Source organism: Eublepharis macularius, chromosome 10 (assembly GCF_028583425.1).
Source record: "Eublepharis macularius isolate TG4126 chromosome 10, MPM_Emac_v1.0, whole genome shotgun sequence".
Lineage (NCBI taxonomy): Eukaryota > Metazoa > Chordata > Lepidosauria > Squamata > Eublepharidae > Eublepharis > Eublepharis macularius.
Genome location: NC_072799.1, coordinates 96,026,774 through 96,040,441, shown reverse-complemented (window position 1 = coordinate 96,040,441; position 13,668 = coordinate 96,026,774). Strand labels below are relative to the sequence as shown.

Sequence of the window (13,668 nt, the reverse complement as noted above, 5' to 3'; positions counted from 1 at the left end):
TCTCCTTTTTTCATCTAGTAGTACCTTAAATTTTACTATTGGTTTTTTGCCATCCCAGATAAATTTGTTTATCTGTCTTTGCCAGGTTTGAAGTGTCTTATTTTTTATACTGATGGGTAGCATTTGAAATAAAAAATTAATTTTTGCTAAGATATTCGTTTTAATTGCAGGAATTCTTCCTATCCAAGACAGTTTTAACTTTGACCATCTTAGATCTTGTAAGATGGTCAAAGTTAAAACTGTCTTGTTTTGAATTTTCCTCCATAAAACTTCATAATTATCTTTAAATAATGTTTCATTTTGTCCTGTTACATTTATGCCCAGAAATTTCACTGGATTCACTACTATTTCACATCCCGACAATTCCTTAATTTGTTCTTCTTCTTGTCTTGTTAACAATTTAGGGATTATTTTAGTTTTTTTTTTCCTATTGACTTTAAATCCCAAGAACTTTCCAAAACTTACAAGATGTTCCATAACGTATTGCAACGTCTCATGTGGATTCAAAATCGTCAAAACAACATCATCTGCATAACATTTCAATTTAAATTCTTCATCATCAACCTTCAAACCTTTAATTTTAGAGTCCTGTCTTAGCTTTGAAGCGAAGATTTCCATTGCTAAAATAATAATTGTGGCGACAGTGGACAGCCTTGTCTTGTACCCTTTTCTATTTGTAATTCTTCTGTTAATGTCCCATTACTTAAAATCTTGGCCTGCTTTATATAAATTCCTTGTATCCAATTATCAAACGCTGAACCACAGTTTAAATTCTGTATTACTTTTTGTAAAAAATTCCAGGAGAGATTATCAAATGCTTTTTCAACACCCAAAAAAATAAATGCGGTCTTACGTCCTTTTTTCTTCACTAATTCCATTGCCTCTATTACAAATCGAACATTTTCTTTCATATATCTCTTTGAAACAAAGCCTGTTTGGATCTGGGTGTATCATACTTGCTATACCTTTTCAACCCTGTCTGCTAATATAGAGGTAAACAATTTGTAATACACATTTAATAACAAGACAGGACTATATGATCAGGGCAGCATTGTATCATTTCTTTCTTTATAGATCAATGTTATATGAGCCTCCTGCCACATTGGAGGTAAGATTCACTTATTTTATTCATGACTTTTTGAAGTGGCAGTATCAATTCTTCTTCCAAGCATTTATAATACATTGCAGTTAACCCATCCGGACCTGGAGCTTTTTCTTTTTTCATTTTTCTTATTGCTTGTGAAATCTCTTGTACTGTAATATTATTATTCGTCAGCTCCTTATCTTCCAATTTAAACTTTGAAATTAATCTTCCAATTCTTGTTCTTTAGGAATTTCTTTCTTATATAATTTGGAAAAGAAAGAAACTGCTGATGTATTTCTTTTTCTATATGTGTAATTCCATCTGGTTTTTTGACTCCTATTATCCTTCTTCTTTCAGATTCTTTCCTTAAACAAGGGGCCAAAAAGCAACCTGGTTTATTTGCGTGTTCAAAATGTTTCTGCTACATGAAACTTAATTTCTTTGGCATTTCTTCAACTTGTAATAAGTTCAGTTGATTTCATAATTGCTTAATTTCAGTTAATATTGTCTTCTTGAAGGATTTTTTGTGCTGTTCTTCCAGAAGTTGAAGTTTAGCTATAATTTCGGTCATCTGCTTTGCTTTCTCCTTCCTTTTTTTTGGAAGTCAAAGCTATCAAGTTCCCTCCCATAAAGGTTTTTCCTGCTTCCCAAATTGTGGTGATAGAGATACCATTAGTACAGTTCAATTAAAAAAATCTTCTACCTCTTTCTTACATTTCTTTAGAACATCATCTTGCAATAAGATATTATCATTCAATCTCCATCTTCTTTCCTTAAAACCACTTTGTTGCCACTCTATCAATAAGGAATTATGAACTGCATAAATTTTCGGTAGAATCTCCGCCTTCTTAAGATTCAATAATTTAGATTTTGACATCTAACACATATCTATCCTGGAATATGTTTGATGCCTATCTGGAAAAAAAGTATAGTCTCTAGATTTGGGGTTTAAGGGGTTTATAGCTCTCCAGGCATCCAGTAGTTGAAACATTTCCATGTAGTGAAAAACATTCTTGGGTAATTTTCCTCCTCTTGTTTTTTTCAACTGATCCTTCTTTAAATCCAAAACTCCTTTCATATCCCCACAGATAATGATTTCTCTCTCTTGAAAGTCCGATAGTTTTTCAAAAAGTTTCTCAAAGAATTTTTCTTTTGCGTTATTTGGTGCATACACTTGATTTTTAGAAATATATATCTTCCTTCAGAGACTTTCAATTCCTCAACAACATTAACTTGTTGATTCCTCACGTAGACTGTTACTCCTTTTTTCTTATCTTCTGCTGATGATGCATAAACTTTACCTAATTTTCCACTGTTTAAGATATGCTCATGAATTCTTTTTATATGGGTTTCTTGAATACTTATAATGTCCACTTTTTGTTTCCTTAGCAAGTTAAATATTTAGGATCACTTTGTTGGGGAGTTTAAGTCATTAATATTTATTGATAAAATAGAGACTTCCGGTTTGGGATTCATGGAGGTCTGACGCAGCTCCAACTGTGGAGCTGACCGGACTGCCGTTTTAAGTGGCCGGCGGGGGCAAAATAGCCCGCGGCCGACTGCTCTCAGGTGGAGAGCAGGCAAAGAACGCTCAAGACCTCAGGGCGCGTTGATCTCGGGCGAGGGGGGGCTCTACGCGACGGGCCCCCTCACGACCCTTGAGGTCCCACCCTGTGACAGGTCGGCTATGATCTCTGCGGCAGTTTCGGGGCCAATGCGGTTGGTATAAGACCTACGTACCCAAGCTTCAACAGGGGAAAGAGGAGTAGAGGAGAAACGAAGATTGAAACAGTGATTACAACCCACGGAAAGTGAATGGGAAGGTAAAGATCACTATCTTCTGATACGGGACAGATTGTTAAAAGTAAAGAAGATTAAAAGTAGATTTTAAAACTGCAACAGGCTAATTATAAGGAGGAGAAGACTCGGCAAGAGTCGAAATAGAAAAAAGACTAAGTTTAAAGAAGTTATTAAAGAATTTGGACTATTGTTTTGAATACTTGCGGTCATGGAGCTGTGAGAAAATTTTACCATCGCGAGAGCTACTGCGGGAAGTCGGGAGACAGGAAGTACGTAATAACAATAGAGTTGCTGGAGAGAAGCGGCTCCTGCCGGAGGGCAGGAAGAAGGGAATCGCCATCTTTGAAAGGGGAAAAGCCACGGCTTCAGCGGAAGAGGAAGTAGGCCATTTTGGATTACAAAAACCATAGAAGAACCATAGAGAAAAGACGCCCGACATTTTGGATTTTCTAAAAGTTTTTTCTTTGCAAAAAGACCGGGACATTTAAATTAAAAATTAAAAAGACACTAAATTTTACGCCACGGAGTTAAGGAAGAGGGCGGACTCGTGGGAGCGAGCTAAGGCAAGCCCCACGATGTCGAAAAAAGAGTGGCAATCGGCAATAGAGAACCTAGACAAAAAACTCTTAGAAGTGATTAAAGAACTTAAGGACATGAAACCGGAGCTGATCAAAGAGGTTAAACAGACAGTGAAAAGTGAGCTGTCAGAAGTAAAGAAAGGTATGGAAACAATGCAAAATGAACTGCAAGGAACACAGCAGAGAGTTAAAGTAGTAGAAGTTAGCTGACACGCAACAAACAGAGATGAGGCTGATGAGGGGGGGAATGGCGGTTGCAGAAAGTAAACACATGGAGAAGCAGCTAAGATTTCGCGGCTTGCTAGAAGTAGAAGGAAAGACAGCGCAAGAACAGATGACTGAGGTGTTAGCTGAATACCTGGGGAAGGAGGAGGAGGAAGTTGTGGCTATCCTGGACGTGGTATATCGTGTAAATTCAAGAATTGCGACCCAGAGGAAATTACCAAGAGATGTGATTGTGCAATTCACGACCCGAAATATGAAAGAGAAGATTGTGACTAAACAGTTTCAAGATCCATTGGAGATTGACGGCAAGACGATTATCATTATGAAGGAATTACCCAGATCGGTGTTATTGGACCGGAAAAAATATAAGGCGCTAATTCAGATTTTGAAGGACATGAAAATCAGGTACAGATGGGAATTACCAGAAGGAGTGTCCTTTGAATTTGGAGGGGCCAAAAAACGCATCAGATCTGAACGAGAGATGGAGCGATTTATAAGAGACAATGAAAAGGACTTACCAGCAACAAGATTATGATTATGGAGTGTAAAGTTTTATCTTGGAATGTAAATGGACTTAATTCACCGAATAAGAGAAAAAGCATTTTTCACTGGCTATTAAAACAAAAATGTGATATTGTATGTTTGCAAGAGACCCATATTCGAAAACAAGATGTAAAGTATCTAAAATCAAAAAAATTGGGCAATGATTTTGCAGCGGCCTCTAATAAGAAAAAAAGAGTAGTGCTTTATATTAAAGAGGAGCTGCAGCCAAAGTTTGTAATGAAAGATGTGGAAGCCAGATTTATAGCAGTGGAATGCGTATGGAATTCAAAGAGAGTGCTGGTAGTTGGAATTTATGCACCTAATGGAGCAAAAGAAAGCTTCTTTGAGGATTTAAGGAAGCAACTAGATGAACTTTCATATGACCAGATAATACTTGCTGGAGACTTCAATGGAGTGACAAATTTGGATTTAGACAAAAAATCATCAACTGCACAAAAGAAGAGAGGACTGCTACCAAAGTTGTTTTTTGAATTGATACAACAGGAAACCTTAGAAGATGTATGGAGAAGACAAAACCCGAAAAGCAGACAATTTACGTTCTACTCCGCAAGACACTTTACACTATCGAGAATTGATATGATCTGGGCCTCAAAAGACTTAGCGTTATGGACTAAGGAAGTGGAAATAATGCCGATGGTGGGCTCGGATCATAATCCAATTATGTGGAAATTGGGTAGAAGGAGCAAAAGGAAAGGATGGAGAATAAATGAGGACTTACTTCAAGAGGGAGAGAATATGGAGATGCTGAGAAGAGAGACAAAGTTCTTCATACAATACAACATGAATAAAGAAGTACCAACCAACAAGGTTTGGGACACTTACAAGGCGGTAATTAGGGGCATACTAATGGACTTAAATGGAAGAGCCAGAAAAAAGAAAGAGGAGAAGAGACAGGAGATTATGGAGAAAATAAAAGCCAAAGAAATACAGTTAAAGAAGAGACCAGGGAAAAAGAAAATTTATCAGGACATTAAAATATTACAAGAACAGCTGACAGCAATGAATAATAAAGAATTGGAGTGGAATCTTAAAAGATTGAATCAAAAAGGGTTTGAAGGTGCAAACAAACCTGGGAAATATTTGGCATGGCAATTGAAAAAGAGAAAGGAAAAGAAAACAATAAATAAAATATGTGAAGATAACAAAACGTATTTGGAACAGACAGCCATTAGTAGAGCCTTCTATAAATTTTATGCTAAATTGTATAATAAGAAAGAGGTGAACAAAGAATCAATAGCGACATATTTGGAGAAAATGAAGCTCCCAGTAATCTCGGAAGCGTGGAGAGACAGACTGAACAACGAAGTAACGGATGAGGAAATAAAAATGGCAATACAATCAACAAATTTGGGAAAGGCGCCAGGGCCAGACGGACTTACAGCCAAATTTTATAAGATAATGGCCAACGAACTGGTACCATTCCTAAAAGAAGTGATCAATGGAGTATTAAAGGATCAACGGATTCCAGATACCTGGAAGGAAGCTAACATTTCATTGATCCCCAAAGAGGGCCAAGATCTGACTAATGTGAAAAATTACAGACCCATATCCTTACTTAATAATGACTATAAAATCTTTGCGAAGATACTGGCAGAGAGAGTGAAGGGATGGCTTTCGGAAGTTATTGAGGAGGAACAAGCAGGTTTTTTACCTGGTAGACAAATCAGAGACAACTTAAGGACAGTGATCAATGCTATTGAGTATTATGATAAGCGTTCTGACAAAGAGGTTGGTTTCTTCTTTGTTGATGCTGAAAAAGCGTTTGACAATTTGAACTGGGACTTTATGTTTGCCACTATGGAAAAGCTACAAATGGGAGAAAGATTCATAAGAGCAGTTAAAGAAATCTACAGAGACCAGAATGCAGCAATTGTGGTGAATGATGAGATTACTAAGAAATTGACTATAAGTAAAGGAACAAGACAAGGTTGCCCGTTGTCTCCGCTGTTATTCATTTTGGTATTGGAGATACTGATGATACAAATATGACAAGATGAAGAAATCCGCGGAATAAAAATAAAAGACTTTTCTTATAAGGTCAGAGCATTTGCGGACAACATAATGTTAATTGTGGAAGACCCAATGGAGAATATGCCAAAAGTGATAGAGAAGATCAAGGAGTTCGGAGATTTGGCAGGGTTTTATATTAACAAAAAGAAGTCAAAGATACTATGCAAAAATATGACTAAGCAAAAACAACAACTGTTAATGGAAATAACGGACTGTGAAGTAACAACTAAGGTGAAATATTTGGGAATTGAACTGACTGCAAAGAATATAGATCTATTCAAAAATAACTACGAAAAACTATGGACTCAGATTGAGCAAGATTTGATCCAATGGAATAGATTGAATTTGTCATGGTTGGGAAGGATTGCAGCAGTTAAGATGAACGTGTTACCAAGAGTAATGTTTTTGTTACAGACAATACCAATTATCCGAGACTCTAAGCAGTTTGAAAAATGGCAGAGGAAAATATCAGACTTTGTTTGGGCAGGCAAGAAGCCTCGAGTGAAAATGAAAGTTTTACAAGATGCAAAGGAAAGAGGCGGAATGCAACTGCCCAATCTAAGACTTTACTATGATGCAATCTGCCTAGTGTGGCTGAAAGACTGGATGACGCTGAAGAATAAGAAATTATTGGCCCTAGAGGGATATAAAAAAATATTCGGATGGCATGCATACCTATGGTACGATAAAGTAAAAGTGAACTCTATGTTCTTACATCATTACATACGGAAAAGCCTATTTGCAACTTGGAAGAAGTACAGAGACTTTCTACAAGAAGGAACCCCCATGTGGGTGGTTCCATATGAAGTAATAGATCCGAGAGCTGTCGATACTGAGCAACAGTGTTTAACATATAAGGAGATAACCCGAATAGAATCTTCCAAACTTAAAATAAAGACACAGGACGAGTTATCACCCAACTATGATTGGTTTCAGTATAGGCAGATCAGAGATCTCTACAATTCGGACTGTGCAAAGGGAGGCATAAGAACAGAGAATTCGGAACTAGAGCAGACACTTTTAAAAGAGGATAAGAAGGAAATTTCCAAGGTATACCAAGTACTGTTGAAATGGTATACTGAAGATGAAATAGTTAAAGTACAAATGGTGAAGTGGGCCATAAATTTTAACAAAGAAATGACAATGGAGGCATGGGAACACTTGTGGAAAAACACAATGAAGACTACAACGTGTACTAATATTAAAGAGAATATTTACAAAATGATCTATCGTTGGTACATGACACCAAAGAAGATTGCGCTAGGGAATTCGAACACTTCTAATAAATGCTGGAAATGTAAAAAACATGAGGGCTCTCTGTACCATATGTGGTGGACGTGTGAGGTAGCTAGGCAGTACTGGGGAGAAATAATAAAAGTAATAAGTGAGATTCTACAATTTCAAATCAATAAGAACCCAGAACTCCTGCTACTGAACTTGGGAATGGAGAATATTCCAGCCCAATATAGAACATTGCTATTTTACATGACAGCAGCGGCCAGACTTTTGTATGCGCAAAAATGGAAAGTACAAGAAGTGCCAACTATTGAGGACTGGACTTACAAATTGCTGTATATGGCCGAAATGGACAAAATGACAAGAAAATTGAGAAATCTGGACCCAGGACAGTTCAACACAGACTGGGAGAAGCTGAAGCAATACGTGTTGAAGAAATGGGAGGTGGGAGGAGAACTGTGGCAGTTTGAGAACTATTGAAACATGACAAAAGGTAGAGGGGGGTGACTTTACCGGAGGGTAGAGAGAGAAATGAAAATGTCTAAGCAGTTATCTTGTTAGATTGTTATATATAGAAAAATATATAGAATATGGATAGAAAATAACTAACTATAAGGACCGACTAATTAATATTGTTTCTGGTATAAACGTGTAACATGTTAAACTGAATAAGTCTACCTGAAGAAATATATGGATCAAATTGATTGATAACTTTTGACGATAGTTATATAGATGTATAATTAAAGAAAGAGGAAATTAATAATATAATTAAATATAACTAAAGTAGAATGAAGACAAGATATGTAGAAAAAGTAATATACAGAATATAAGTTAAATTGGTTGACTTATATGAATGCATGGATTATATGGTTTATATGGTATATGGTTTATAGAAATATTTGAAACCAGGAAATTATGAAATTATGAAAAAAGGGACAAATTGTTTGTCTAATACGGAAGAAGGGACTTAAAGATAGGGTACAGAGTGTTAAAAATAGTTAAAGAATTATTGCTTAGATTAAAGGGAAAGTATATGTTTGTTAGATAGATGAATTTAAAATGAGTAAGGGAAAAGGGACAAAGGGTTGGAAAACTGTTGGAAGTCTACAAAAAAGGGGGGAAAGGGAGGGGGTTAGAAATTGGGAAACGGGAATTGATTGTAATGTGAAATCAAATGATTCTAATTCCAATAAAAATTTTATTAAAATATATATATATATATATATATATATATATATATATATATATATATATATATTTATTTATTGATAAAATACTGAAATTTCCCATTTTGCTAATATGCCACTGTTTGGTCCAATTTTCCTTCCTTGCCTTCTAGTATGTTTTTGCCTTCTTGTTCTTGTTGATCTTCTGGTGGGTTTCCAGTCAACAGTTCTTCAAACAGTTGTTTGGCTTGGTCAATTGTTGATATCAATCTTTTTCCTTCAAGACTTCAAGAGTAAACGGAATTCTCCAATGATACCTTAATCTCTTTCTTTAGTAGAATTTGTCTTAGAAAATCAAGGTCTTTCCTCTTTTTCAACAGGCTTTGTGGGAGATCCTGAAAGTTTTGTACTTCTGTCCCAGATACCTTGAGTGGATCCTCTCTCTGTTTTTTCGGTATATAGTCTCTAGTTTTTTTATGTGTAAATTTCACCAGTATGCCACGCAGCTTTTTAGTCCTGGCAGCTAATCTTGAATTAATTCTGTATATTTGATCTACGTCTACAAAATCTTCCTCAATTTTAAAATGGTCTTGTAATAACACTCTAAATTCTTCTACCAGATCCTTTTTTCCAAAATCTTCTGAAATGAACCGGAATCTTAAGTTAGAGTTTCTGCTATGTACTTCTAGAGTTTCTATTTTTTGATCTGCTAATTCCAACTGCTGAGCTGTCACTAGATTCTTTGCTTACGTTTTAAAATGATTTTAGTATTATTGTTTTACTGATTTGCTTTGTTTTTGTTTTTCTATAACCTCATCAACCAATGGCTGAAAGGTTTGAAAATGAAATGAATACATGAATAAATATAAAATACACACAGTCTTCTTCTAGGTTACCCCACCTGGTTTCAAGACTAAAGTGAGTTACTCCCATCTAATGTCAATGGACTTAGACTGGAGTGACTCTTCATAGGATTGCACTGTTAGTTACGCAGAGCAAACTTTTCACAAAGTTTTACCTTTTTTTTCTTTGGAGTTTCATCCAACACGGCCAGAGTTCTAGCAAATTCTTCATCTTCATGCAATTGTCTCTCCAACTGTAAGCAGTATGAAACATATCACTCATTACACAGAAAGTAAACTGCCATCGGTAATAATCAGACGGACCTCGCCTGAGAACAAAGTGGAGAGGCTATTTAATCCAAATGCTCACCAACCCCCGGAAAAATTTAGCATAAGCCATCTTGAAAGTAGCAAAGCAAACAAGTCCATTTACACACACTCTCTCTCTCTCTCTCTACATACTGCTTCCTAACATGCTAGTTTTACGCAGACTACTAAAATACAAAAAGTTTGATCACAATCAACAGGCTGCAAAAATCAACCACAAGTTCATAAAATTTCACAACTGAAAGAGTGATTAAGTCTACTATTATCTGATAATAAAAGAGGCAATGTGTCCATATGATCTATTTTTTGGAACAAAGGAAGAATTAAAAGATTTTTACCCTCAGAAAAATTACTGCATTCAAGCCAGATGATATGTGTTCATACTACCTACAACACAGTCACATACTCTATCAGCGTATGGTACCCTACAGTACCTCCCTTGCAAAACTCTAGATGGTAAGGAATTTAGGTATGCCAACAAAAAGACATGCCTATATCAAGAAACAGTCAAATATGAACAATAATCAAGAAGCAGGCCAGATGGAAAAATACCAACAGAGTAGAGCAAACGCCTCTGTGCTCTACAGTTTGGTATAATGGTTTACAGCCAGTTTGGTGTTAAGAGCGCGGGGCTCTAATCTGGAGAGCTGGGCTTGATTCCCCACCCCTCCACCTGAAGCCAGCTGGGTGACCTTGGGGTAGTCACAGCTCTCTGGAGCTCTCTCAGCCCCACCCACCTCACAGGGTGTTTTGTTGTGGGGATAATAACGGCATACTTTGTAAACTACTCTGAGTGGGCATTAAGTTGTCCTGAAGGGCAGTATATAAATCGAATGACGTTCTTGTTGTTGAAGTTATTATCATTATCATTATTATACAAATCTCGCTGTTATAATCATACTTAAATAACGGTTTCTTAATCATGCTTATAGCTTTCTGCCCAGTGACTGAATGGAGTCCAAGGTAAGGTTAAGGAGCTGACGTTGTTGCCCTACAAGTTTATCTAATGGGAAAAATAAGAATCCTCTCTGATCAAACTGAGGTATCAGCTTGGATGTCAGAGCATAAAATTTTGACTTTAAGGGGAAAAGCCTTCAGCCAAGCCCAAGCTTCAAAAGATGATTGCCCCAATTTTGCTCAGAGGGCCACCCCTGCTACACAGTTCAGAATTCCAGAAGTGGAACATAGGAGTTTAAGAACTGAATCAAAGGACCTCTCCTATTTTATCAATCCAGATGGCGGTGGAGAGTGTCCTGAAGTCATGGCTGACTTATGGCAACCTCTGGTGGGGTTTTCATGGCAAGAGACTAACAGAGGAGGTTTGCCATTGCCTACCTCTGAAACCCTGGTCTCCGTGGGAAGTTTCCCATCCAATTACTAACCAAGGTTGACCCTGCTTAGCTTCTGAGATCTGATGAGATTGGGCTGTCCAAGTCAGGGCATCAATCCAGATACCAGCCCTATATAAAGCAACCAGGTTGGCACTGAAGAGTTTGGACTATAATATACTGAGCCCCAGATGAAGAAAAGAAACAACAAATTATGTTTGTTGTCATTGTGGCCAATATTTTAACATGAGCAACTTGCACTGACCAAATTAATCTCTGGTCAAACCAGAGCCCTAGATATCTAAAATGGGAGACCTCCTCAATGTTATTGTTATGAGTTTGCCACTTCTGAGGTACAGCAGACTTTTTTTTGCCAAAGACAGTAACATTGGATTTTTGATAGTTAATAATCAGGCTTTCTTCTAGACAGTAAAAGCCTTTATCAAAGAGGACAGTCCTGCTATTGCTCTTGATGGGAAAACGGCATGATCAGAAAAAAGAAAAACAGGAACTTTAACATTAGCAATAGACGGAGTGCAACAATCTTGGTAGAAACAGGAGAAATCATATCATTAATATACTAATTAAACAATAAAGGGGCCAGCACACACCTCCGATGCGCTCCCTGTTAAGGTGAGATCACATTGGAAACTTGTCCATATGCCCCACAGTGGACTTTTGCAGAGCGGTTAGAGTACAGAATCTCAATGAAAGCCAAAAGTCTCTTGTCAACAGATGCTAATTTTAATTTGCACCATAATCTAGCATGGAGCACAGTATCAAAAGCTGCCTTCAAATCCATGAATGCAGTAGCGAGAATCCCCCAACTCTTGGTTGTACATTTATTAAGAACTATGATGTCAAGAGATGATCCGCTGTACAACAGGGTTAACATACCTGTAACTTATGTTCATCGAGTTCTTCTGTGCTGACACACATGGGGACTGCGCAGGCGCAGGCCAGCCGCCGGAGAATTTTCTAGAGCTTCCATGGCTCCGAAGGGGCCGTTTGTCGCGCGCCTCAGCGACCGTCTTCCCGCCCAAACGGTCACGTGATCCTCCAGCGACCAACGGCCCCTTCCCTCAGTTCTCCCTTGCCGCCGCTTGACCAACACACCTCAGCCATAACACCTTAAAAACACCAATTTCCGTTACAGCCATCACATTATCGTGCATTGGAGTTCACAGCGGGGTAGGAGGGAGGGTTGTGTGTCAGCACAGAAGAACTCGATGAACATAAGTTACAGGTATGTTAACCCTGTTTTCATCTTCGTTCTTCTGTGCCTCCACACATGGGAGTGTACCAAGCTTCACACAATAAGGAAGGCGGGGGTGAAGTCCAACACAATTTTATTGAACAAACAAGAACAACAATAAATAGATATGCATATATACATCTATGTAAAAAACTGTGTAAGGACACATAAATACTCAAAATTTACATATATACACACCCCCAGGTACATATATACACACTTTCACTCAAGGGTACCCAGCAGGTACGCCAAGAAAGTCATTCCAAAACTCCCTCAGGAAAAAAGGGAGTGTAAGACAGCCTTGGCCACAGATACATCCTGCTCCGCATTGACATCAACGGCGTAATGCCTGACAAAGGTGTCTGCAGAGGACCATGTGGCTGCTTTACAAATGTTAACCAGGGGCACCCCCCTGAGGAGTGCCGAAGAGGATGCTTGGGACCGCGTGGAGTGGGCTCTGACATGGAGCGGGCAAGCCACCCCTGCCAGGGAATAGGCCTTGCTAATGGCCGCCACAATCCACCTAGACAGGGTCTGTGAGGAAGCCCTGCTACCTTTGTCCTTGGCCCCAAAACATACAAACAGGTGAGGACAGGAACGGAATCCCTTCGTCCTATCCAGGTAATAGGCTAGGGCCCTCTTCAAGTCTAGGGAATGGAGGGCCTTTTCCCCCTTAGAGGAAGGTTGAGGAAAGAACGCAGGTAGTGAGATATCCTGCGAGAGGTGGAATGCGGACACCACCTTGGGCAGGAACCCGAGGCAGGGACGCAGGACCACCTTGTTGGGATGAAACACAAGAAAGGGAGGGTCAGACCGCAGTGCAGACAGCTCACTGACCCTTCTGGCCGATGTGACGGCCACCAAGAATGCTACCTTGTAGGATAGCATATCCAAGGGGCATGTAGCCATAGGTTCAAATGGAGGCAACATGAGGCGTGAGAGCACCAAGGACAGCGACCACTGAGGCACTGGCGCCGACACAGGTGGGTAAAGATTGTACATGCCCTTAAGGAACTGGCGGGATTGTGGGTGAGAAAACACCGTAGCACCCTCTACTCGGGCGTGAGCAGCTGATATCGCTGCCAAGTGTACCTTGAGGGAGGACACCTTCAAGCCCAGGCCACGCAAGTGGCACAAATACTCGAACACAACCCCCAAGGGACTGCTTTCGGGCACCACTCCTCTGGCCAGTGCCCAGAGCTCAAACCTGCGCCACTTGGCCGCATAAGCGCGCCTAGTGGATGGCCGACGAG

At 38.8% G+C, this 13,668-nt stretch overlaps 1 protein-coding gene across 5 annotated transcripts in view; it reads right to left on the bottom strand.

Moving 5' to 3' along the window:
• The window catches only part of RFC1 (replication factor C subunit 1), a 117,659-nt gene that overhangs the window by 65,698 nt on the left and 38,293 nt on the right, over positions 1–13,668 (bottom strand). For 4 of the 5 annotated variants that reach the window (XM_054989808.1, XM_054989810.1, XM_054989809.1 and 1 more), the window contains one exon: positions 9,682–9,759. The exons of the other annotated variant lie outside the window; for it this stretch is intronic. In XM_054989808.1, the coding sequence (XP_054845783.1) occupies positions 9,682–9,759 (78 nt within the window). The remainder of the gene's footprint in view (positions 1–9,681; positions 9,760–13,668) is intronic. 5 annotated transcript variants of the gene reach the window in all.